Source organism: Eutrigla gurnardus, assembly GCF_963514095.1.
Source record: "Eutrigla gurnardus genome assembly, chromosome: 24".
NCBI classification, from domain to species: Eukaryota; Metazoa; Chordata; class Actinopteri; order Perciformes; family Triglidae; genus Eutrigla; species Eutrigla gurnardus.
The window spans coordinates 13,187,324-13,210,262 of NC_139935.1; the positions used below are offsets into that span (position 1 = coordinate 13,187,324).

General features: G+C 42.7%; 2 protein-coding genes across 2 annotated transcripts in view; both read left to right on the forward strand.

Annotated features, from left to right (window-relative positions):
• Nucleotides 1-1,930, forward strand: part of LOC311010072 (scavenger receptor cysteine-rich type 1 protein M130-like) — a gene marked incomplete at both ends in the record, with an annotated part of 45,344 nt that extends 43,414 nt beyond the window's left edge. Inside the window, 3 exons of the mRNA XM_084004553.1 lie at nucleotides 423-540; nucleotides 961-1,076; nucleotides 1,835-1,930. Of these exons, the coding sequence (XP_083860679.1) occupies nucleotides 423-540; nucleotides 961-1,076; nucleotides 1,835-1,930 (330 nt within the window). The remainder of the gene's footprint in view (nucleotides 1-422; nucleotides 541-960; nucleotides 1,077-1,834) is intronic.
• Nucleotides 1,931-19,356: 17,426 nt separating this feature from the next.
• On the forward strand, nucleotides 19,357-20,388 carry LOC311010073 (cilium assembly protein DZIP1-like; the record flags this gene model as incomplete). Its single annotated transcript, XM_084004554.1, has 5 exons — nucleotides 19,357-19,449; nucleotides 19,537-19,674; nucleotides 19,754-19,816; nucleotides 19,893-20,021; nucleotides 20,353-20,388. 5 exons carry the CDS (start codon nucleotides 19,357-19,359, stop codon nucleotides 20,386-20,388), a joined length of 459 nt encoding a protein of 152 aa, XP_083860680.1.
• Nucleotides 20,389-22,939: the final 2,551 nt, after the last annotated feature.

Sequence of the window (22,939 nt, forward strand, 5' to 3'; positions counted from 1 at the left end):
GTCCAGGACCGCCATAATCACAAAGTTTATGGGCAAAGGAGGTTGGTTATAGGCTTTGATATTTAATGAAATATCAAATATTTTTCATATTTGATATTTTATGTCCAGAATCATCATATAGATAGCATGACTTGACAGCATAGAGTTCCACTAGTGGAGCCTTTTAACAGCATTGTTGTTAACTGGAGCTGCTAGGCAAACATCATTTTTGTCTTCTTTTTTGGTCGGTAACAGCACGCACAGACATGCTAACTGTCCAGATTATGGACCGGAATAAGAGAAAGATGGAGAACATGTGCAAAACCTTGTGCACAAGATTTCGTAAGGTAACCTTCTCTTTGCAGAAAAGCGGCCACATTGCAATATGAGTGACAAATGTCACTCTTAAAGTTTCATTTCCCCCATCCCTCCTTTTCCTACAGACACAGCAGAATCTTGAGTGGGAGAGGCAGAGCCTAGAGACCCTCAAGGGAGAGATGTCTGCACATGATGGGACTGTGGAACAGTGGGTCAGAGATGTCCGGGACTGGGCTGAACATGGTAGGTATCATTAATCAACTTGTATAATATGGAACATTTCCGCATTACAATTGAAACAAGCATTTTTGCCGTTTCTGCAGAAAGCCAGATGTTCGGTCAATGTTTTTATCTGTTATGAACCATGGCAATGTCAATTATGAGCATGTTCTTTCTTTGAGTTGGTGTTGTCTGTTATGTGATTTCCTTGTATAATTTGTTGATTTGCAGTACACTGTAACTTCAGGGTGTCCATGTAAAAGAGAGCAGTCTCTTAAGGGCCTTCTCTGATTAAATAAGTCAGTACAATGTTCTTGCATAACTCAACATTGCTTTGTGTTGTAAAGAACCCCCTGCAGCCAGTAATGATTCTCTGCTACAAGTGAGATCCAGAGTTGAGGAGACTTCTCTGGGCCTAAGTGTGTCTTCTCTGATGTCTCCCAGACAGCAACTCAGGACGCTCTGTGATCCGCAACCGCATGTGGAGGGAGCAGAAACAGCTTGAGATCTATGTGGCTCAACATGATGCAATGGTCCAACCCCAAGAGCAAATCGGCCCTGTCAGTAACACTGTACAAGCTGGCTACATATTTCCTTGCCAGTTACCCCCCAATGGTATGTTATACATTGCATTTTTTGAACCTTCTAATTGGTATCACCGAATAGCCTCAACTTTTTATGAATTAGTTTAGAGAAGGGTCTGGATGACAAAAGAGGTCATGGCCTAATTAATTATTCTTGGCAACATTATTTCTTCTCGTGTAAAAAATGTATTGAATTGGGAGACTGGTCGCCAACTGTTATACATTAATTCATCTTTTAGCTTATTGGTCTTTTTGTTCTGGCTTCATTTTTCTTTTCTTCTTTTTTTTACATTTCCAGATGGTGTGGATTTCCTTGCCAAAAAAAAGATTTTTGACGAGGTAATGCACATAAGAAGACTTGAGGAGGAGGTGATGATACTTGCTTCGGAAGTAAGGCAACACTGGGAGTTCCTCAAGAGAAGGGAGCAGACATTGAGTGGTCTATAATCCATCAGCACTGAGGGTAAGCCATTAGCCATTACAATAAAAACATCAACAGATCACACTCATCTACCCATAGCTGTATTTTTCTTCCATACAAAGATTTAAGTGTCTGTTTTGCTGATTTTTTTAATGGCGTTTTCAGGACTCAAACACATCTCACATGCATCTCACTGGAAGATGTTATGTGATTTATGTATGTGTGTAACATACAGGAAACTTACCAGTATTTCAAAGAAGAAAAATATAAATGTCATTTTGACTTTTTGAATATTTTGTTAATTACTATGAAGGTAGCCACTGCAGCCTCTCTGAAGAAGGACTCCGAGGTCTTCAGGCAGAGTTCAAGAGAAGAAGGTCTCAGCTGCAGTCTCACCTTATCACTGTGAAAAATAAATACTTGCAAGTGGTAAAGGCAGGACTTGATGGGTCTGCACTGGACCTTGAAGAGGGAGAAGAGCAGTTTGAGGAGCAAGATGTAGCAAGTGATGTGGAGAGCTACTCAGATGAGGAGGACATGGACATGCAGGTAATTAAGGACATGATATTGTAAATTACTATATGTCGTAGATACTGTCATGGGTTGACAATTGTCTGATTATTCTGTGAAAAATGCAGTGCTCTATGTTTGTGTTGAACTCATTCCTGTTTCTCTTCTGTTTTTCTCCCAAATAAAAAAGGGACTGGACAGTGCAGTTGGGGAATAGAATCCAGAGACAACATCGCCTATTGAAACTGAGTCTGGCACTTTGAGATTTGTTTTTATGAAAAGTTCATTAAAAATGTATTATTATTATTATTACTATTAATTATTATTGTTATTGTTATTATTATATTTATTATGAATATTATTATACTCAAATAGATCATAGATAGTTGTGATCTCAAGTGGACAGGTCTAAGTACAGACGGCTGTGAATACACCCGATGTGTCTTTAATGCATCTTGAGATCAAATCACTCCAAAAAAATCACATTTCCAATATTTACAGCAAATATTTGATATTCTGCATAATGCTGTAGTGTCACTGCCTGTGATCTTGTTGAATGTTTATTGTTTATTTGTTTTGGTTTGCTGGTTCAATCCCAACACCCGGTCTATCCCAGTCAAGGATGGACCATAACTCTGTATATTGACTTGAATACTTACTGTAGACCCTGAATGTACTTTTGACTCCATGACATGTCTATGTAGGTTCATGGTACTTTGAGCCTGTTTGGAAATCAGTGGATGAATTTTCTTTTCTTTTCTAAGAATAGGCAATAAACTGTTTGTCACAAGAAAACTACCGATCATGTTAACTACGTCTACACTGGCAGTCAAGTTTAAATGCTTGCTGCATTTTTATTTATTTTTTTTGGAAAAGTTTGATTGGAACTTGGATGAAGATTCCTCACTAAAGCATGTCTGTATGGCTTTATCTCTTCACAGCTGAGATTTCTGAAATGAAGAATGATTCATATTGTTTGAAATGTTTGCTCTGTTTACGGCACACACACTTTGTAACATATGCTACAAAGTCCTCAGTTTTATTGTTAGGTTCTACAAGGAAGTCAGTGCATTCAATGGATTGTCTGAGTCATTAGGTTTTGCAAATGCATTGTGGCAACAACACATTAAAGAATGCTTGAATACTTAAAAACAAGCACTTGGAACACAAATACATGTTGACCAGATGTACAGTATGTAGTATGTATCTATGCTTTGACTCAATTAAATGGAGTTGTGTACTTTGTCCACCTCTTTTTTTTTAATGTTTATTTATTGTCTCTTCATGGGTTACATTAAATATAAATAACTAATATTAATAGTCATTCATGCCTCATCATTCCTGCCATGAGGACACTTCATTTAGAAAGATAGAAATATTGTTTGATTTAAAAACATCTAAAGTTTGAGTTTATTTGCACATTAAAAAGGAAAATGAAGCTCACAGGCTACATGAGAAATGGGGACACATGCCCTATTAATTTCTATTGTCTCATTGCTCTCTACCGTCAGCGCCATATTCATACTATTCTATGGTGCTGTCCACCGCTCTTGGGGTATGTTCACTAGCTGCAACGTTTAGCTAACAAACGTTTGTTATTAATCGATCTGATAAATTGAGCTGTGTGGTGCATCGTCTCGTTAGGAAGCCACATTATATTTAAACAAACTTTAAACCACATTATCACTCCACAGCAACAAAAATAGATCCAAGTCACGAGCCCCGAAAGTTCTGATTTCAAACGTTGCTGAATCAGTTTTGCCTTTGAACATACCCCCTGTAGTCGGCGAAACGGAGCGAAACGGACTGGAATAAGTGTTAAATAGCACGATTAAATGTTTGTATTAATGTTTTTATCTCATAAAATTTCACAAAATATAAACATTTATGATATGGTTTGACTTTTTCTGTTGAAAAACGGCCCGATAGATGTTTTCTTAACCCTAATGTCACAAACCTAACCCTAACCCGGAAGAATGCTTGAAGAACTACAATTTGTACAGAGTTGCAATATGCTGACGTGTGTTGCGACACATGTTTTGTAGTTCTATTGTCTTTTCCCTATTATGTGACAAGATTACAAGGATGCGTGGAGGCTCTCCAGAGCTTTTTGAAGGTGGAAAACACATATTTCTGTTCAGATTTGATCTTTCTTTTTATTTAGAGGGCGAAATTGTGTTTTTTCCTGGTTTTGGCCCCACACAGTGGCCCCCCCTGTTGGATTACCCTCGATTATGGTAGTAGAGGTCAAGATCTTTCCAAAATGGTTGACCCCATGTTTGTAGCACATTTTGTTGCTTTCCTGTAAGCCTTCATAAGTGTCTCAATTTCAAGGTTCAAAGGTCACTCCTGAGGAGCAGGAACCTCACACAGTTCTCATACTGATATATGTTACTCTCCAGGCCAAGACCTTTCCAATGATGTCTTCACTGTTTTCCTACGACAAAGTTGAATGTTCATATTGCTCCGAGCCAGCCCCTTTCAGGTGGAGTTTCTCACACCCTTTTCAGGGCCAACTTGGATACAATCAGAAAAACATGTTTTTAGGGGTATTGAGTGGCCAAATATGTTTAATATAATGATGACTGGCCTATGCACAATCATACTTCTCATTTTGGACCAGTTTAAACCCATTTCCCCCCCATTAACAACATCATTTTTGATATGAATGTTTTCCCATTAACTCGGTATGGACGTTTAGAGCCACTGTATTCCCTTCCCCCGACTGACAGGATGATATGAGATGATCAAGATTAAGGCAATCTTTTTCAGTAGGTAAATAAGTGTTGTGTCACCTACATTTTTTTAAACCATGTCCTTCACTTACTAAGGTAAGAACTCAAGCAGAGAGATGAGCCTGCAGCAAAATAACTTTAATGACAAAAACAAACCAGAACATTACAAAATAAAGAACCCATTAAAGGAAGGTCTTTGACATCTAAGTGAGGTCATCTTGTGTCACCCATGAATCGGCCCATCTCAGGTTGCTACAAGAAAGAAAAGATGGAAAATAGGGAAATTCTTTTGAGTACGAGTTGATTCAGTGTCAAGATATCATAAATGACTTCCATGTATTGACATATGCACAGAAACATGAGTGGCATTCATTGGGTTATTTGGATGTCCTGTTTTCACTCAGTAATCAGAGAATGAACTGGTAATCAAGCAGAAAAAGCAAAGTATCTTTGGCAGGACACCCTAAATTGTGTTTGTGTGTGTATGTGGATGGTTATCAGTCTAGTGGCACCTTGCATGGTATCCTCTGCCACCAGTGTATGATTATATGAGGAAATGGGTGAATGCCGCTTTGAGTCATTGCAACGACTAAAAAAGAGCTACATAAATGCAGTGCATTTAACCATCCATCCATCAGATTGTAAGAGGAATGTCATCCTTTAAAAAAAAAAATGGCTATAGGTCTGGTGTCCAGTGTTTATGAACTTTGCACTGAACTATACTTGGATCCTGTATACGTTCACAGCTACCCTGCATAGAACAGGTCAGTACAAAATGATGTGTATGATGAAGCTACATACATACCATTGAGGGCATGGCACCCACTTCACTTTCACTTCCCTTATTCCCTGAAAAATAGCCAATAGCCAAAATGCATCAGACAAAGAAATCATAAGCAATTATAACAGGTATTATAACAATCATAACAGCTGACATTATAGACTGCATTCACTGTATTTCCAGTCTGGTTCAGGAATGTGAACATGAATCAATTGAATAAAACATCAAAGAGTAACTTTTTTCAGGTTAAGTCAAACCAATCTTGACATTTTAGTACAAAATATTCTGCCATTCTCTATTCTTTCAGCACAGTGGTTGTTGCACTGTAAGCATGGAGTCCACAGATGTACCCAGTTCAATGTTTTCCCATATTTACTGGAACATACTGTATTCATAATACATCTGGCTCCTCCCTGTACTGCTAGACAAAAATGTACAGTATTCAATTAAAAACAAAAACAACTTACATTTCCAGTCCTTCGTGACACGATTCTGGAATATGGGAAGTTATCCATGGTGGAATGGAATTCACAGTCTGAAAATGAAAGGAAGCCATTTAAGTTAGACAGAAAAGAGTATTAGGAGAGTTTGCATGAGGATTTACATACTGGGTGTGCCTGTGAAATGAATTTCATGTCACTGTGCAAAGACATGGGGGGTGAGGTACCACTGTGATGATTTGTGTTTATCACAACAGAGTCTTTCTACATGACCTCTCTCAGCTTGTATCTGCACTTATACAAGTTGGAATAGTCAGGATTTTTCAAAGACACATATAATAACAAACCTTATCAATAATGGAAAATGTTGCCAGCATATCATTAACTGAATCACATTAAGGCAAAATACCACATCTAGATTTGGCTTATCTTGAGTGAAAAAGTGATGGATATCAGAAAAAAATAAAATATACGTAATACAGATGCAATATTACCTGCTGGGTTGACTGGCTTGGGTCTTTTTCTACGACCTGGGGAGGTGAGGGGCAAATAAAGGAAATGGTTAGGACACAACACATAAAAGGAGGTTATTCAATGTTTATTCAAGGTTATACTATTTAACTCTCAAGGCTGCTTTACATCAATTGGTGTAAAATGGTTTAATTCAGAAGTCAAATGATGACTTTTGTTGTAGTTTTTGATCTATTGAATGTGTTTCCCCTAGGTCAGTGGCAAACTATACTTTCAAATATAGCTGACCAATTAATCAGAACGAAACAAAATTAGAACATGGACTAGTGCAAGATCCAAATAGCAGGAGGAGCAATATTTGTTAAAGGCAACATATGTGTGAAAATAGCACTCTGAATTAAGTTGTGTGATTGTAGTAAGTTAGACACTCCCCCACAGACAGAGACACACACCTTGGAGACCTCTCAGCCTCTTGATGGGAACTAGAGACTCTGCTAAAGCTCCAGCAGACTCTCTGGGTTTCCAGTGCCGTCTGACAGCAGCTGTTTATTGCTGCTCAGTTCTGACTACCTGCTCTATTTGCCTACAATGAGCACTGATCAGTGGGTCACACTGTCTGGTCAGTGTCTCCTTTCCTCCCACATCACACAGGACTAAGCCCGCTACTGTGGATGTCCAATGTCTAGTGCAATCCCCCCTCAGCACCTTGCCATCTTTTTGAGTATTTCTGGGAATTATGCAGTGTGTAGAGGAAGGCTCAGACCTGGGGGTTAAGTTACACTGCAGGCGCATCGTCTACAAATTTACCTGTTTCAGTTAGAGGTGTTTAGAGGTGTGTTTGTACTCAATGGAAATGATAATGGAAGAATTTAGCAATCAATCACATCAACTCATCACATTCCCTTTAAGAACAGTTCATGCCAAATTGCAAAGAGTCCACAATGAGGCTCCATTACACTTGCTTGAGTGCAGAGTCTTACCCGTTTGCTTTCGTGTAGAGCACAGCTTAGGGGGAGGGGGCTTGGTTATGGGGGGTGGGGATGAAGTAGAGGGTCGTGGAGGTCCAAGTGAGAAGGAGGTAGAGGGTGCAGGCGCAGGGTCTAGTGTACAGTGGGGCAAAAGAGAATAATCAACTGATACTGAGGCATTCAACATGTTTTGCATCATTGCCTATTCATAAGTGCCAAAACAGACATGGCAGGGACTAGTGTAGTGACCCTATCAAGTTTCTTCACAATTGTATAATATTGAGTATCTGCCAATACAGATGCTAGATCAGCTCTCATACCGATCTTTGAGATTGGTTAAGGACTTCCCTACAGCATATAGTATATATTTCTTAGAAAACATTTTGACACAAAATATTTCTTCCTTGGGTTTGGGTAAAATAGAATAAACAAAGACGGAAAGAGTAAAGAAAATGAACTGGATTACAGGATGTTATCTGAAAGTTAGTGGAGATTAAACTTGTAAACATACAGGAAAATCATCTAAAGAATGAGTGATTATTCAGTGGTCCACAGGCTTAACCTTTTATCGCTGGGTACCTAAGTGGCCAGTTTGCATGAGCATTCAAACCTACCTCCAAAGAGAGACTTAGGCCAGTCAGAGACTATGCAATGTCATACATCTTTAGGCTTTACACCATTCATTCTGTTAAATTGATGCAATGGTCTCTGTCACTTGCCCAAATGGTCTTTTCCTTTGCATTGTCAGTGTGGAGAGATTTCGTACCATAAAGACTAAGGACACCCTTCAGCTGTTGAAATAAGCATTTCAGCCCATTTCTCTATTTTTTCAGTCTGTCATTAGAGTGATTATCTGCTGCGTATATCTGACATCTAGCAAAACATCTGCTAGTATTTTACTATCATTTAGTATTCCTAAATCATTATTTGTCTCCTATACTAATGAATTCCACCATAGTGTCTTATGAGCATGTTCCATGAGAAACATGCTATTGCCCACTGTTAAAGAATGACCAGCACTGAGGCGAGTGGCTGGTATTGTTTTCACTTCATTAGTCTTTACCAGGTGTTTCTTTGTCTATGGACACATTTTGTCACAGCGATAACTTAACAACCTTGAAAGATGCAGTGTATAGTTGAAGGTTTTAGTTCCAAGATGGGTGTCATCCAACCAATAACTACTGAGTACTCATGTAATAATGTACTAATAGATCTTTATGTTGTAAAGTTCAAATGTTGTTTTCAAAAGGATAATGTTGTCCTGTTGTTGCAAGTCGTATAAATGTAGGTCACGTTTCATTGCAAGCTTGTATTACATCCAGTGCTTTTTACTTCCAGGCCTAAGAGAAGCGGAACATAATCACAATCCTAGGATTTGTGCTTCCAACCCTCTTCCCTGTGTTTAAGCTGTGAGGCAGTCAGGATATAAGACAAGACACGCTAAAAGCCCGGCAGAGCGTCAGCACCATACGGGTCTTCTCTCCATGCAGCATGAAGAAGAGAATTAGAAACTCTCAACATTCAAGAAGAATTCCTTCCACAGTCCTCTGAAGTGGACTCAAAGTGTTTTACAGTAACACATTTGTCATGCAGTCCTTCTTACCACAAGGTGTTCAAGTTCAAATAACAGTCCCATCCTCCTCTGTGGTGAAGGCCCCATCCACAGCCTTAGGATGCAGAGAGGGCTCAGCAGGGTCCCTTTGTCCCTCTGGGTCCCCCGGGGACAAGGCTGCAACCCCTGTCTCCCTTTTAACGATCACTGTTTGGAAAAGAGTTATCTTCATTGTCCTTCATTCTGTATTATTATCATCATACATTAGAGATGTGTGGACTGCAATTTCATCAGCGGGCAAGCAGTTATAACAAATATTCTTTAAATTGTTACTATTATACATACAGTATCTTGCTTGTGTTTTATAAAACATATACACTAATTTATAGCAGTTACAACTATTCAAGTGCACTCAGTTGAAAACTATTTGCAGTGATAGGCTTTCTCAGGTACCATTTGGAAGCAGAGTTGAACATCTTCACCTACACCTCATTGTTTGAGCATTCGCCTTTATCTTGCTCCTTTATGCTGCAGGAAACAACTGATACGGAGTCATTTGACAACATTTTTTGCATCATTGCCTATTCATAAGTGCCAAAAACAGGCATTACATACCTACAAACAGATTATGCCCTTTTACACATGCAACAGGACAAACACATACGGACTTCCTATTTTCATATTCTTCATACACCTGCAGGGTGCTCAAATGTAGAACTACTGTGTGATATATCAAAATAGAAAGCCAATGTGTTTATGCATCGGAGCCCAACATTTGAGTCAGTCTGTTGTCATGGAACAAGTTGTAGATCTGATTGTTGTGATTGTTCTTCATTTTACCATTTGTCCTTGACTCAAATAACGAGTCGGACCATAATTTACCCAGGTCCTCTCATTTTAAGTTCACCATACAAAGACACTTGTCAGCTCAATAAGGATGTCATTGAAACATGACAGATTGATAACTGAGATTGTGAACCAATGCATCAACAAATCTAAGCTAATGGTTCCGACAAACAATTCCTAGATATTTTGCTTTCTTTTGCATCCATTGTGTGTTCAGGTGACTGTGAAGTCCTAACATAACCTATATGAGTGAGTGGAGATGAACATCATCACAATTCTAAATATTTCTAACCCTGTAACTAAGAACGAGGGAGCGTAGAAGAAAAAACTGTTACAAGAGGAAAGAAAAGCAGGAACAATAGCAGTATACAGTGTTGGCATGATATTTCCATCACTCCAGAAGGTACTGAGCAGGTCTTCTTTGGTTCCTTGAAGATGATATAAATCAGGGGATTCATGTATAAATGCTACATATGCACAAAACAGGGCTCAGACAATACATGCACGACTCATGCAAGTTTAACCCCTCTGTACGGGTGGTCTGAAATATCTTGTGATGAATCAGTGATGCAGACGGTAAAATGATATGGAATATGAATAAAAAAGCACCAATAAAGCATTCTATGGACTAACCTTTCAAGATTCTCTCATACAGAGTGTGGATAGACTGAATGCTCCCCTCTTCTGTCTCCGTGACTAAATATGCAAGCTTTCATTGTCGATCCTGGCATTGTGCTGAAAAGGTAAACAAACAACATTAGCCTATATCACTAGACCATGCATACAGGGTCAGGTTATTACACTATTATTCATGTAGACCATAGTATCTCAAGAAAAAACGAGTTTACTGTTCCAATTCATATGATTTAAAGATAGACAGAAAGAAAATATGCGAAAAATAAGGTTGATATTAATCACTGATTGCAAATATAGGATCATATTAGGCTCATAGTGGGCTTAACAAAGACATGTCAGGTTCCTATAGATATTGTATTTCATCCAAAATATCAAATTATTTCCTGACATTAGCGTTGGCAACATTACTGTCTTTTTGATATCCAGGATGTTTTATGTTATATAAATGTGTGAGAAACAACTACTATAAATAAAAACATAATAAGATATCAAAGAAAATGTAGGAGTTTCTTGTAATGTCATAATAAAATATGATTTGCCTACGGTAAAGATTATGGTTGATGGTTGAACCTAACTTGCTGAGAGCCACAATTCATCATACATTGGCAGACTTTAACCATGTGTTCACTTTATTTTGCTTCATAGCTAATGCTAGTTAAACGTAACTTTGTCTGTGCTGTTAGCTTAAGCTCTTAGCTTTAGCCGAGTCCGAACAGTCAGTGCTGTGCTGCTAATGTTGGTTTTCGTACTACTGGTGCAGGCAGAAACAATCCAATACACACAAACTTCCCCACGAGTCAAGACTGGTTAATACCAGAGTTTAGTTTGAACTGTACTTAATGTTAAAAGATGAAGGTGTACTTACCTCTAAAGATGGATGACGTTCAAGGCGAATGACGCGTTTTCAGTCGGCAGCGTAGATCCAGCGCATCATGAACTCAGCAGCTCCACCTTGTGACTGTTTGACGAAACAACCATGAAACTAACCAAACGAGTTTCCGCACACATCTGTGTTCCACTTTTGTTGAGCTTAATAAATAGTGATTATGATTACTGTTAGTATAACATAAGACATTAAAATAGAGGTAATGTTTCCCCCTGTGACGCAGCACCACAAACCTAATAATAATCAATAATGATCGACGGAGAAATCTTGAAAATTAAACGCATATACACGCTGATATCATAATATCGTCATACTGAGGCTTACAATAATATTTATATCCATACATCCATCCATCCATTGTCTACCGCTTATCCTGTATTCAGGGTCGCGGGGGGGCTGGAGCCGATCCCAGCTGTGGGCGAAGGCAGGGTACACCCTGGACAGGTCGCCAGTCCATCGCAGGGCCAATATTATATATTATAAATAATAATATAATAATATAATTATATATATATATATATATATATAATAAGGATATTATAAGGATTCAAGTGCTTGGGTTGAGTTGTCTGCATTTTCAAAATGTTTCTACCTTAATTGCTTATAAATCTTTACCTTAACCCAGCTTTGGTAATCGTTTTTCGAAGTCATAATGCATGCAATGTAGACGACATTCTGATGCTCTCTAATAACCAGCATAAAGCGCATCGGTCACGTGACCACGGCTCTGTGGCATACGCAGTGGCGGCGCCAGAGTATTTGTTCTGGTTCAACTACGGTGGTGGGGCATAAAATCAATGCCAGAATTTCAATGTGACTATATAACAACACCCAGTGGCGCCGCAGCCGGAATCCAGTACGCACTGTGAGGACTTTTTTTGAAGGTGAAAAAAAAATTGATGGTGTTGAACCGGGCCGGATTGGAAGATTCAGCGGGCTAGATATTTAAATTATGCAAATCAGCGGGTGACACCAAACAACGTCTGCCCAAGCAAGTCAGAGCTTTTCTTTCTCTCACACAGTGACCTGGAGAGACACAGCCGCATTTGAGAGGACGATCGCGCGTGTGTGCGCAATTACGCATAGCATGTGTTGGCCCCTCTCCACTACACAATACAGCTCGGCTCTAGTCTCGTCAGCTCTCTGCTGCTGAGCACTGTGGGCCGAGCCGATGCATGTCTCTCTCCCCGGGCCGGGAGAGTTATCATACCGTACTGTGCGTGTCCAAGCGTGTGTGTGCGTGCGTGCGTGGAGTGCTCACAAGCGTGCGCTTGTGATTAGGGCGGGGATGGAGGGCACAAAAAACGATTTGCACCGGGGCCTATCACCATGATATACACTACTGATTTCACTGATACTGAAAACATTAGGTTTTGTCTTAAAAAAGTATTTTTCCATTTGTTGTTGTATTTGCTGTTTCTGTGCGTACATTGAAATTGAATCCTGGCGGCGCCGCTGACAACACCCTCCCACAGCTATAAACACGCACACAGTGAGAGAGAGAGACAGAGACAGCGAAACGTGAATAGTTACGGTAACAGCCGGGACCCGAGTGGTCATCTTCCCCTGCAGGTGTCAACGGTGCGTCCGTAGTTTTATCCAACACGCCCGCCACCGCCATCTGTTGTTCCGTCCGACGACGTTTAAAAACAAATGTATCCATGCTTACTAACGTTAACTTAACGTGAGTGACTATAAGCTGCTAACGCTAACTGCTAGAGCCAGGTAGCTTACAAACTAGTAGCCTGCTGTCTCTGTGTCGAGCATACACTAAAAGCGGGCTCACATGAGTGACGTTGACGTACGGACAGTACAGTCTGTTAATGAACCCAGATCAGTGACAGTTGTCATCGCAGCTGCCTGAATGCCGTTACGACGTGACGTGGTGGTGCTGTTGAACTCCGCACTTTTCTTGGTTATTTTGTTGTTGTTTTGTTCTTGGTGGTTTTATAGTAGGGCTAATAGTAGGGCTAACACAATTCTCGATGAGGCTATAGCCCAACCAAGCCCCACCCTGGCGCCGCCGCTGCCACTTTCCCCAACCATCCATGATGTAGCCGGACATAAAGGTCCCGTCGGGGCACGTAGGTTCACCAGAACCCGCACGCCGTGTTGAGAACACTCTGTCGATAGCATTCAGTGACCAGTTCAGCAACTCCATCGTGGACTGTTGGATTTAACAGTCACGATTAGTATTCGTACCTAATTTATCTCCACATTGTTGATACTCCCTGCTACGTACAACTGACATCGGACCATACAAGTTTCTCAGGTTCAACTTATTGTTTGGGTACAGAATGTTCATTAGTTATGCTCCCATCCCGTCACAACACCATGTCTGCTGATTCGTGCCTCAGACCTTTTTCAACTCACATGCAATAATCTGTACCGGTCAACAGTTGAATTTACATACTTCTTCTTAAAGCCACTTAGTGTTGCTGATTTTTGTACTTCTTCTTCTAACACATTCCATTGTCTAACACCTGTGACCGATAAGGAAAAGGATTTTAACGTAGTTCGTACCTTCCTTTGCCTGAAAATCATGTTCCCTCTAAGATTGTGTCTCTCTCTGTGTATGAAGAGTTTTTGCAGGTTCTGAGGGAGAGTTCTGTTAGATTCTTGGTACAACATTTGTGCTGTGCGATAGTTTATTAAGTCATGATAGCTTGCCTGATAGCTTCTATCCTCGGCTGCTAACGCTAAACTAACGCTACCGCAGCGTAGACGCCACTTCCGTGTTTACCCAGCTGTTTCTGTGACGCAAGTTTCATGCCAGAGTATGAAAAATGTTTGCTGAATTTTTATAAATGCTTGTAAAACAAGTGTTGACCTGATAATACAAGCATTTAATACAAGCAGCTTCACTTGTATCTGGATTGAGAGCTGAGCCGTTAATAGCAGACTGCTCACACTGTTGAGTTGAGAACACAGATATAATGATCCGTCTCATCTCACCTGAGCTGTCAGATGAGCAGGTGTACGATGAACCAGAACTGCCACTTGATGAAGACCCACTAAATGTGAGGCTGCAGCCCTCGGAGGGACGTGGACTTGTCCTGCTCCTCTTGCTGGCCCTTTCAAGAATCTCCTCTCTAACTGCATTGGTGATGGGCTCAGTGTGGCGTCCTGCAACAACAGACACATGGCTTAGTTTGCTATCTACTATCTACTATATGATCGCCTGTGTGAGAGACTAATGGAAGAACCAGCATCAGTTAGTCAACATGCTGCAAGTGAAGACCAACCATGATGCAAAATGACACATTAAAAGCCTAAAAATACATGAACATTTGGAATGAGTGATCACAGATAAAGTTAGAGACCACAGAAGTTTGTCTTTTATTAAAGTCCCAGTTGGCAAGTCCGGCGGATCAAGGGAACTTGACCACAGAGCTCCTCCCCCTCGACTCAGTGCACTTTGAAATCCCTTAGATCACCCACCTTTGAAACGCGGGTCCGATGTTGACTCTGGTTTTATCACAGGCACTGTGGCAATCTTTCTTTTTTCCTTCTTTTCCATCGGTGTTTTCTTTTCCTTGGTTGTTTTGGACCTCCTCGTTACGTTTTTTAATCGAGGAATTGGAAGATTGTTGCTACTTCACTCCGCCTCCCCCCTGTGATAGTGGTACGACCCGTGGGAAGAGGGGCTCTGTGTGTGCTTCAGTCTGCAGTTTAAAAAATAACAATTATAATAATGGAATTTCTTGTAGTGTACTTTTCATTAATTCAAAGTCAAGACTTTTTAAAGTTTTTTTAAAGTACACTACGACTGGGACTTTAAAAAAGTCCTTTGACTGCTAAATTCCACCCCCTTTCTGATGTACTATGCTTAATTTTTATTCATTGAATGAAAAGTACACTACAAAGAAAATCTATTATTATTATTGTTGTTATTTTTTAAACTGCAGACTGAAGCACCTTCCAGTTAGTCTACATGCTGCAAGTGAAGACCAACCATGATGCAAAATGACACATTAAAAGCTTAAAATGTGTTTTCATGAGTGTCCTTAAAATGTCCATCTATTTGTACGCCTTCCCGTGAGATCAGGTTGAGATTATCAAGTAAGAGACTACAGTTTTCCCAGGACTTTGTCCTCACTACTCACTCAGTTGTCTCCTGGAGGACGGACACTGAACAGCGCTGGTTGTCTTCCACAATGTAGAAGTCATGACTCTCGAACAGTAATGATTGAACGTAGTAAAAGCAGATATGTGATGTGTCCAGGTATCTGATCTGTGTCCAGGTATCTGATCTGTGTCCAGGTATCTGATCTGTGTCCAGGTATCTGATCTGTGTCCAAATGTCTGCTTTAATCTCTTCTCAAGATGTGGAACTCTGAGTGTTGTGACCTCACTAAGTGACTGTGGCCAGTCAAGTTGTACTCATTGGAATTCGGAATGTCAAGTTCAAACCAAAACAAATTTGAACACAAAAATATATTTTTAATTTTAATGTGATTTGAAACAAACTGTATTTCACAGTGTACAAAAGTCTTTCAACATCCTTACATAAAACTCTTTCCCACTTTTTCTATGCATGAAAAGTCCCAAAATATGTTCTTTTATGTACAAGGTGTTACCATGTTTATCCTAGAAGAGACTGTTGTGCCTTCTACAGGTGGACTTATTTGTTATTGAACCGAAGGCAGATTTTTAGGATTTTCTAAACCTCACATTCTGCTGTTAAGTCTGCTGGTCTGGTTGAAATGATGACGTACCTGGAGGGATCTGAAAAAGTCCCTTTGCTGCCGGCCATGTTTGTCCTGCGGAAATAATAAAACCACACTGACAGCATTAATCTGATAGGAACATCTAAGTGGTTTCCTGGTTGTCATAGTAACAGTCATATAATATGTCATCAGTAGGTAGATTCTTGTCCGATTAAAAGTTTTTTGGTTTCCCAGAAATGCAGTTCTGAGAAATGTTTCTAAGTAAAGAGTAAAGCTCCACCTCTTCCTGTACACAGATCTAGGACAGCACAGGCCTGGAATGAGACATGATGTCCCAGATGTGCTCAATAGGATTCAGGTCTGGGGAACAGGCAGGCCAGTCCATAACATCAATGCCTTCATCATGCAGGAACTGCTGACACACTCCAGCCACATGAGGCCTAGCATTGTCATGCATTAGAAGGAACCTAGGGCCCACTGCACCAGCATATGGTCTCACAATGGGTCTGAGGATCTCATCCCGGTACCTAATGGCAGTCAGGGTACCTCCAGCAAGCACATGGAGGGCTGTGTGACCTTCCAAAGAAATACCTCCCCAGACCATCACTAGGCCACCGCGAAACCGGTCATGCTGGAGGATGTTACAGCAGCAGAACGTTCTCCGCGGCGTCGCCAGACCCTGTCATGTCGGTCACATGTGCTCGGGGTGAACCTGCTCTCATCCATGAAGAGCACAGGGCGCCAATGGCGAATCTGCCAATCTCTGTGATCTCTAGCAAATGCCAATGGCATTGCACGGTATTGGGTTTTAAGCACAGGGCCTATTTGTGGACGTCGGGCCCTCAAACCACCCTCATGGAGTCGATTTGGGACCGTTTGAGTTGAAACTTGAACATCAGTGGCCTGCTGGAGGTCATTTTGTAGGGCTCTGGCAGTGCTCCTCCTGTTCCTCCGTGCACAAAGGAGCAGATATCGGTCCTGCTGTTGGGTTGTTGTCCTTCTTCGGCCCCTCCACGTCTCCTGGTGTACTGGCCTGTCTCCACGTGTACTGGCCTGTCTCCTGGAATCTCCTGATGCTCTTGACACTGTGCTGGGGGGCACAGCAAACCTTCTTGCCACAGTGTGCATTGATGTGCCATCATGGATGAGTTGCACTAACTGGGCAACTTCTGTGGGTTGGAGAAACCGCCTCATGCTACCTCTAGTGGTGCAAACACCGGAAACATTCAAAAAAGAAAAAAATCTGCCAAAAAGGCCGAGAACAGAGAAATGGTCTGTGGTCACCACCTGCAGAAACATTCCTTTATAGGGATGTCTTGCTAATTGCCACTCGTTTCCACCTATGGGCTGTTCTATTTACACAACAGCAGGTGAAATTGATTCCCAATCAGTGCTGCTTCCTAATTGGACAGGCTGATATCTCAGATACAATACAGGGCTCCAGAGTGCGACCATTTTGGACCAAAATTTTTATGAGTGATTTTTATGAAATCGTAAGCACAGCATCTCGTTGTGTTCTCCTGATGGTATCGTGGTCTAAACCAATAAGAGACAGAGCTCTGGCGGGTCCTTGCCTATGATTGGTCCTTTTCACTGCTGTAAATTGTGTCAGTTCGAAAAATGTGAGCGAGCTGAGCAGGTATTCCTGAGCGCTTCCATTTTCTCCAAAAATGAAGAGAGGCAGAAAGCCTGGCCCCGAGACAAATAATTAATTAATTAAAAAGCCCAAAAATATGCCTTCAGACAGGACTGGTTGAAGCAATTTCCCTGGCTGATGTACGATAAAGAAAGGGACTCAATGCACTGCATTTATTGTTGGGAGTGCGGTCAGAATATGGCCGGTAATAGTGCGTTTGTGGAAGAGTCAACAACATTTCGCATCGAGACGTTGAAAAAGCGCAATATGTCCAAAAAGCATACTACATGCCGTGATAAGTGTGTTAATAAAGCTCTCCCAGCTGCATTTCAGCGTCAGGCTGTATCAATCAGGTCCGCTGAGGCATCTGAAATGATTATCAAAGTCAACGTCGCATACAATATTGCAAAGGAGGAGTTGCCGTTCACTAAATCTAAGTCCGAAATTATTCTGATGAAAAAGATGCCGACACACTAAAGAACAAGACAGCTGCGGAGGTTGGAAACGCCGCGTACACGTCATTCATGATTGACGGCGACACAGACGTCTCTACGAAGGAGTGCGTTATTGTCTACTGCCGCATTTTGCGGAAAGGGAGGCCGGTCAACATGTTAATTGGACATGTCGAGGTGGAGCATGGACACGCACAGTGTTTGAAGGCCCAAATTACAGCATGAGACATCATGAATAGGACATTGTATAGTAGCCTATTCCTAATATTATTAAAAATGAATAGCCTAAGTAAAAACATAAGTAAGCTAGGCTAAGATCACATAAACAGTTTTCCATTTGCAATCTATAGGCAAGTGACCTGTATGATCTTTTTATTCTTGAGGAATTTATGCTGCCACAAAGCAAGCATTTGCTGCGTTTGGGCATCAGTGTGCAGATTGGCTGGAGAAAACGGGTGCTCTGGGTGCTGATGGTGCTGCAGTTAACCTAGGCCATAAGGGGGCGTCATTATGTAAAAGGAGAGCGATGAAAAGGTGACCTTTTGGTGCTAAAGGTGACGCGATGAAAAATGTGGGTGATCATGAATTTTGTGCTGGTGCACCTAAAAAAAAAAGTTAGGTGCACCAGTGCAACCAATGCATAAAGTTAGTCTGGAGCCCTGCACAACCTTGATTTGAATTGAATATCCAAAAATATGGCTTGAGCTTTGCTTTCTTTATATAAGAAAACTCACAAGGTGATATATTGATACCTGTATTTTGTGTTTCTTTCTTTTAGTGTCCACATTGTGGAAAGTCCTTCCTCAATTCCTCGTTCCTCCAGAATCACATCCAGCGGCGGCACCCTGATGAGTACGAGACCGGTACGTCGCACATTAAATCATTTAAGGATGTCCTGTGAAGATGTATTTGCAGCTGAAATATGATACGCTTCCTCACATTGTGTCGTGACACAAATATCTTGTTTTCTTTGTTCTTCTACGTCCTTCCAGAGTTCCGGTCAGACAGTGAGAAGAAATCTCAGATCGACAGCCTCAAATCGGAGATCAGCGGTCTGAAGGAGCAGATTGTTCAGCAGCAACAGGACCTGCAAGCCAAAACAGCTCCGGTAGGAAAAACTACACCTTTTAAAGCAAAAATGCCAAACTTCTGGTTCCTGCTCGTTTGATTTCCGTCGTGATTCCAGGAAAAAGAGCAGCAGTCCCTGCAAAAAGACCTGCTGAGAGAATTGGACCACTTTAAGGCGGAGGAGATGGCGCGCATGGACAGAAAGATAGAAGACAGCAGGGACGGCATGCGTAGAGAGATGGAGTATCTTTACACCCGGAACATTCAGGCTCTCAATGTACAAAAAGAATACTTGGATAATCCATTTTGGTTCTCCAGCATATATTTTATTCATACCTTTTTTTTTTACTATTTTTATTCATAGGAAGCAAATCAGAATCAGACCGCCAAGCTTGAGAAATCGTCCGTCCCTGTTCACTCGCAGCCAGAGAGAGATCTGGACAACTACAAAGAGATGCAGATCCAAGCCATGCAGAAGCTGGAACACCAACTGAAGAAACAGGTCAGTGTCGAGGCCAGATGTTCTTTCCATAATTACAAGTGAATGAAATCCTTTTGAGGACACAAATATTCTCCTCTAGGATCAAAAGTGGGAATCCAGGCTGCAGGAAATAAAGGGCCAACACGAGTCTGAAAAGAACCAGGTATGTGTTCTTATCAAACCTCATCATTATTATGTCGTTTACGTGTAATTTGAAGCCGTGAAACGTCGCCTCCCAGTTGCTGAACGAGCTGAGCAGGATGCAGTCGTCCGTGGCGGAGCAGCAGGAGAGCGGCCGGCGGCTGCAGCAGGAGATGGGCAGGAGGCTGCAGGAGAAGGAGCGCACCATCAAGGCCCAGAGAGAGCAGGTTATAACACTTACACTTGCACAGCCAGGAAGTGAGGCGGGGGGGTCAGCACTTGTTCAGGATATCCTGTATTTGGCCTCAGATTGTGTTGTATTGAGACATGATGATACTGTATATTTGACAGGAACCATAGTGCACAGGAAACGGATACTTTTCCTGGAATAGCACCACAGTTTCCCATTACTCGCTACAGCTGAGCAGCCAGAGTTCACAAACTTGCATTGTTATAATTATAAATAATTATTTAATTATTCCTTTTTCCATCCTGTCATTAAAGCAGATGGCACTGACAAAACAACCAATCATAAATGCTCCTTTTCCCAACTTCCAGATGCGGAATATTTCCTCAAATCCACCCAAACCCTAACCACTCAGGAAGGCGACGTGGAGCAGGCGTAGGACGGCCCCCCGTCGGAACAGGTACGGGTGACGAGCGGACCTCCCGAAGGCTGCGTGGAGCAGGCATAGGACGGCCCCCCGTCGGAACAGGAACGGGTGACGAGCGGACCTCCAGAAAGCTGCGTGGAGCAGGCGTAGGGCGGCCCCCCGTCGGAACAGGAACGGGTGACGAGCGGACCTCCCGAAGGCTGCGTGGAGCAGGCGCAGGACGGCCCCCCGTCGGAACAGGAACGGGCGAAGAGCGGGCTCCCGGACGACTGCGGGGAGCAGGCGTCGGACTGACCCCCGTCGGAACAGGAAAGGGTGACAGGCAAACCCCCAATAGGCTGCGGGGAGCAGGCGTCGGATGGACCCCCGTCGGAACAGGAAAGGGTGACAGGCAAACCCCCAATAGGCTGCGAGGAGCAGGTGTGGGACGGTCCCCTGTCTGGGCTGGCGCCGGACGATCCTCCGCCGGGACTGGTGACGGACGGGCCGCCGACTGAAGACCACTGGAGAGTGTCGATCGGGCCGCCGACTGAAGGCCAATGGCAGGTGTCGACCGGGCCGCCGACTGAAGGCCAATGGCAGGTGTCGACCGGGCCGCCGACTGAAGGCCAATGGCAGGTGTCGACCGGGCCGCCGACTGAAGGCCACTGGCCAAGGCGTGGGCTGGTTGCTTGGCTGTGACCGAGGCGTGGGCTGGTTGCTTGGCTGTGACCGTGGCGTGGGCTGGTTGCTTGGCTGTGGCCGTAGCGTGGGCTGGATGCTTGGATGCTTGGCTGTGGCCTGGGCTGGATGCTTGGCTGGAGCTGAGGCCTGGGCTGGTAGCATGGCTGGAGCTGAGGCCTGGGCTGGTAGCATGGCTGGAGCTGAGGCCTGGGCTGGTAGCATGGCTGGAGCTGAGGCCTGGGCTGGTAGCATGGCTGGAACTGTGGCATGGGCTGGTAGCATGGCTGGAACTGTGGCATGGGCTGGTAGCTTGGACGGGCGGGCCTCCGCTGGAACTGGTGACGGACAGACCCCCCGTTAGAACCGATGTGAGCAGCATCGGGGCGGCTCGCTTCCTCATGCCGCACCTGCTCCTCGAGGCCGTCAACCGACGAGCCAACTGCCGGTTAGCCAGCTGGATGCTCCTTGGCCCTCCCAGGGCCAGACGAGTACCCCTAAACGGGTTCGGGCAGGAGCTGGGAAGCTGTGCGGTGGCTGAGACATGGTCTGGTGGCATGGCTGAGACTGCGGCATGAGCGGTTAGCATGGCTGTGACAGGGGCTGGTGGCTTAGCTGCGGCTTGAAAAAACAGTTCGCTAGCAGCAATTTGGCGTGTCCTGCTAGCAGGATTGGTAATGAAGTCCACATACCACTGTATGACTCTAAGCCCATTAACTGCTGGGTCCTCTTTGGGTTGGTTCATTCTGTCAGGTTCAGGGCAAAACGTGGACTTGAAAAAGAGGGGAGGCGAGGACCCAAATGCAGTTAAAAAAATGAAGATTTATTTAAATAATAATTGAGAACCAAAACTAAGACTAAAACAAAGTATCAAACAAAGAAACCACAAAGGCAAAAACGACCATTAAAGAAACACTTACAAAAAGGAACCAAAACACGAAGGGATACGGGAGGCAGGACGAGGTACAAAAATATCCAGTGACAAGACGTGGTGCAGCATGCAGGGGAAGACAATGACGAAAGCGACATCGACAGCAACAATGAACCAACAATGAGACAGGGGAAACACAGACTATATACACAGGGAGGCAGGGAGCTGACGAGGAACAGTTGAAACACATCAGGGCAGGCATGGTAATCAACACGAGAGGGAGGGGGAGTCAAGACAGCGGAAACAACAAGGACCAGGAAGTACGAGACAGGAAATGACACTGAGGACAAAATAAAACAGGAAATCAAAACCAAGGAAACAGAACATGCCAAAAACACAGATCATGACAACCTGTGTATCCACCTCTACACACCCGTCTGATTTATGACCGACGTAACGGCAGTCCGTCGTCACATACTGTCAAATATGGTGAGTGTGAGAGGCTGTGAGGGCTTGAAATGGTAGAAATACAAATAAGGACATCACTCCGCATGTCGCTTTATTTTGATGATCTAAAAGTGTTGGTTTTTATTTCACATATTTTACAGCCTGATCTGAACGTCTTCCAGGATCTTATCATCCCAGACCAGACGTCATTGTCAAATCATTGATTTACTAGTTTTACTTTATGATGACATTCCTATGATTTCAAGTGTTTTATGCTCCTTAAATCTTTAATGTTAATATATCTGTGTAAATGTAATATTCCACACATGCACTTTGTCTGTGGGTAATTTCCTTCAGGTAAAGTCAGCATCAAAAGTGGGCTCAAAATGTCCGCGAGCGAGCCCTCGCGCACTTCAGGACTTGACCGTGGCATAGACCTGAACCCTCAGGGACTAAATGGCAACGAGCATCAATGGTCTTCTCTAAACCATGGCAAGGTTGTAGTATGGGCATTTCCTACTATGACAAACTATATATACGTCTTATATTCCAA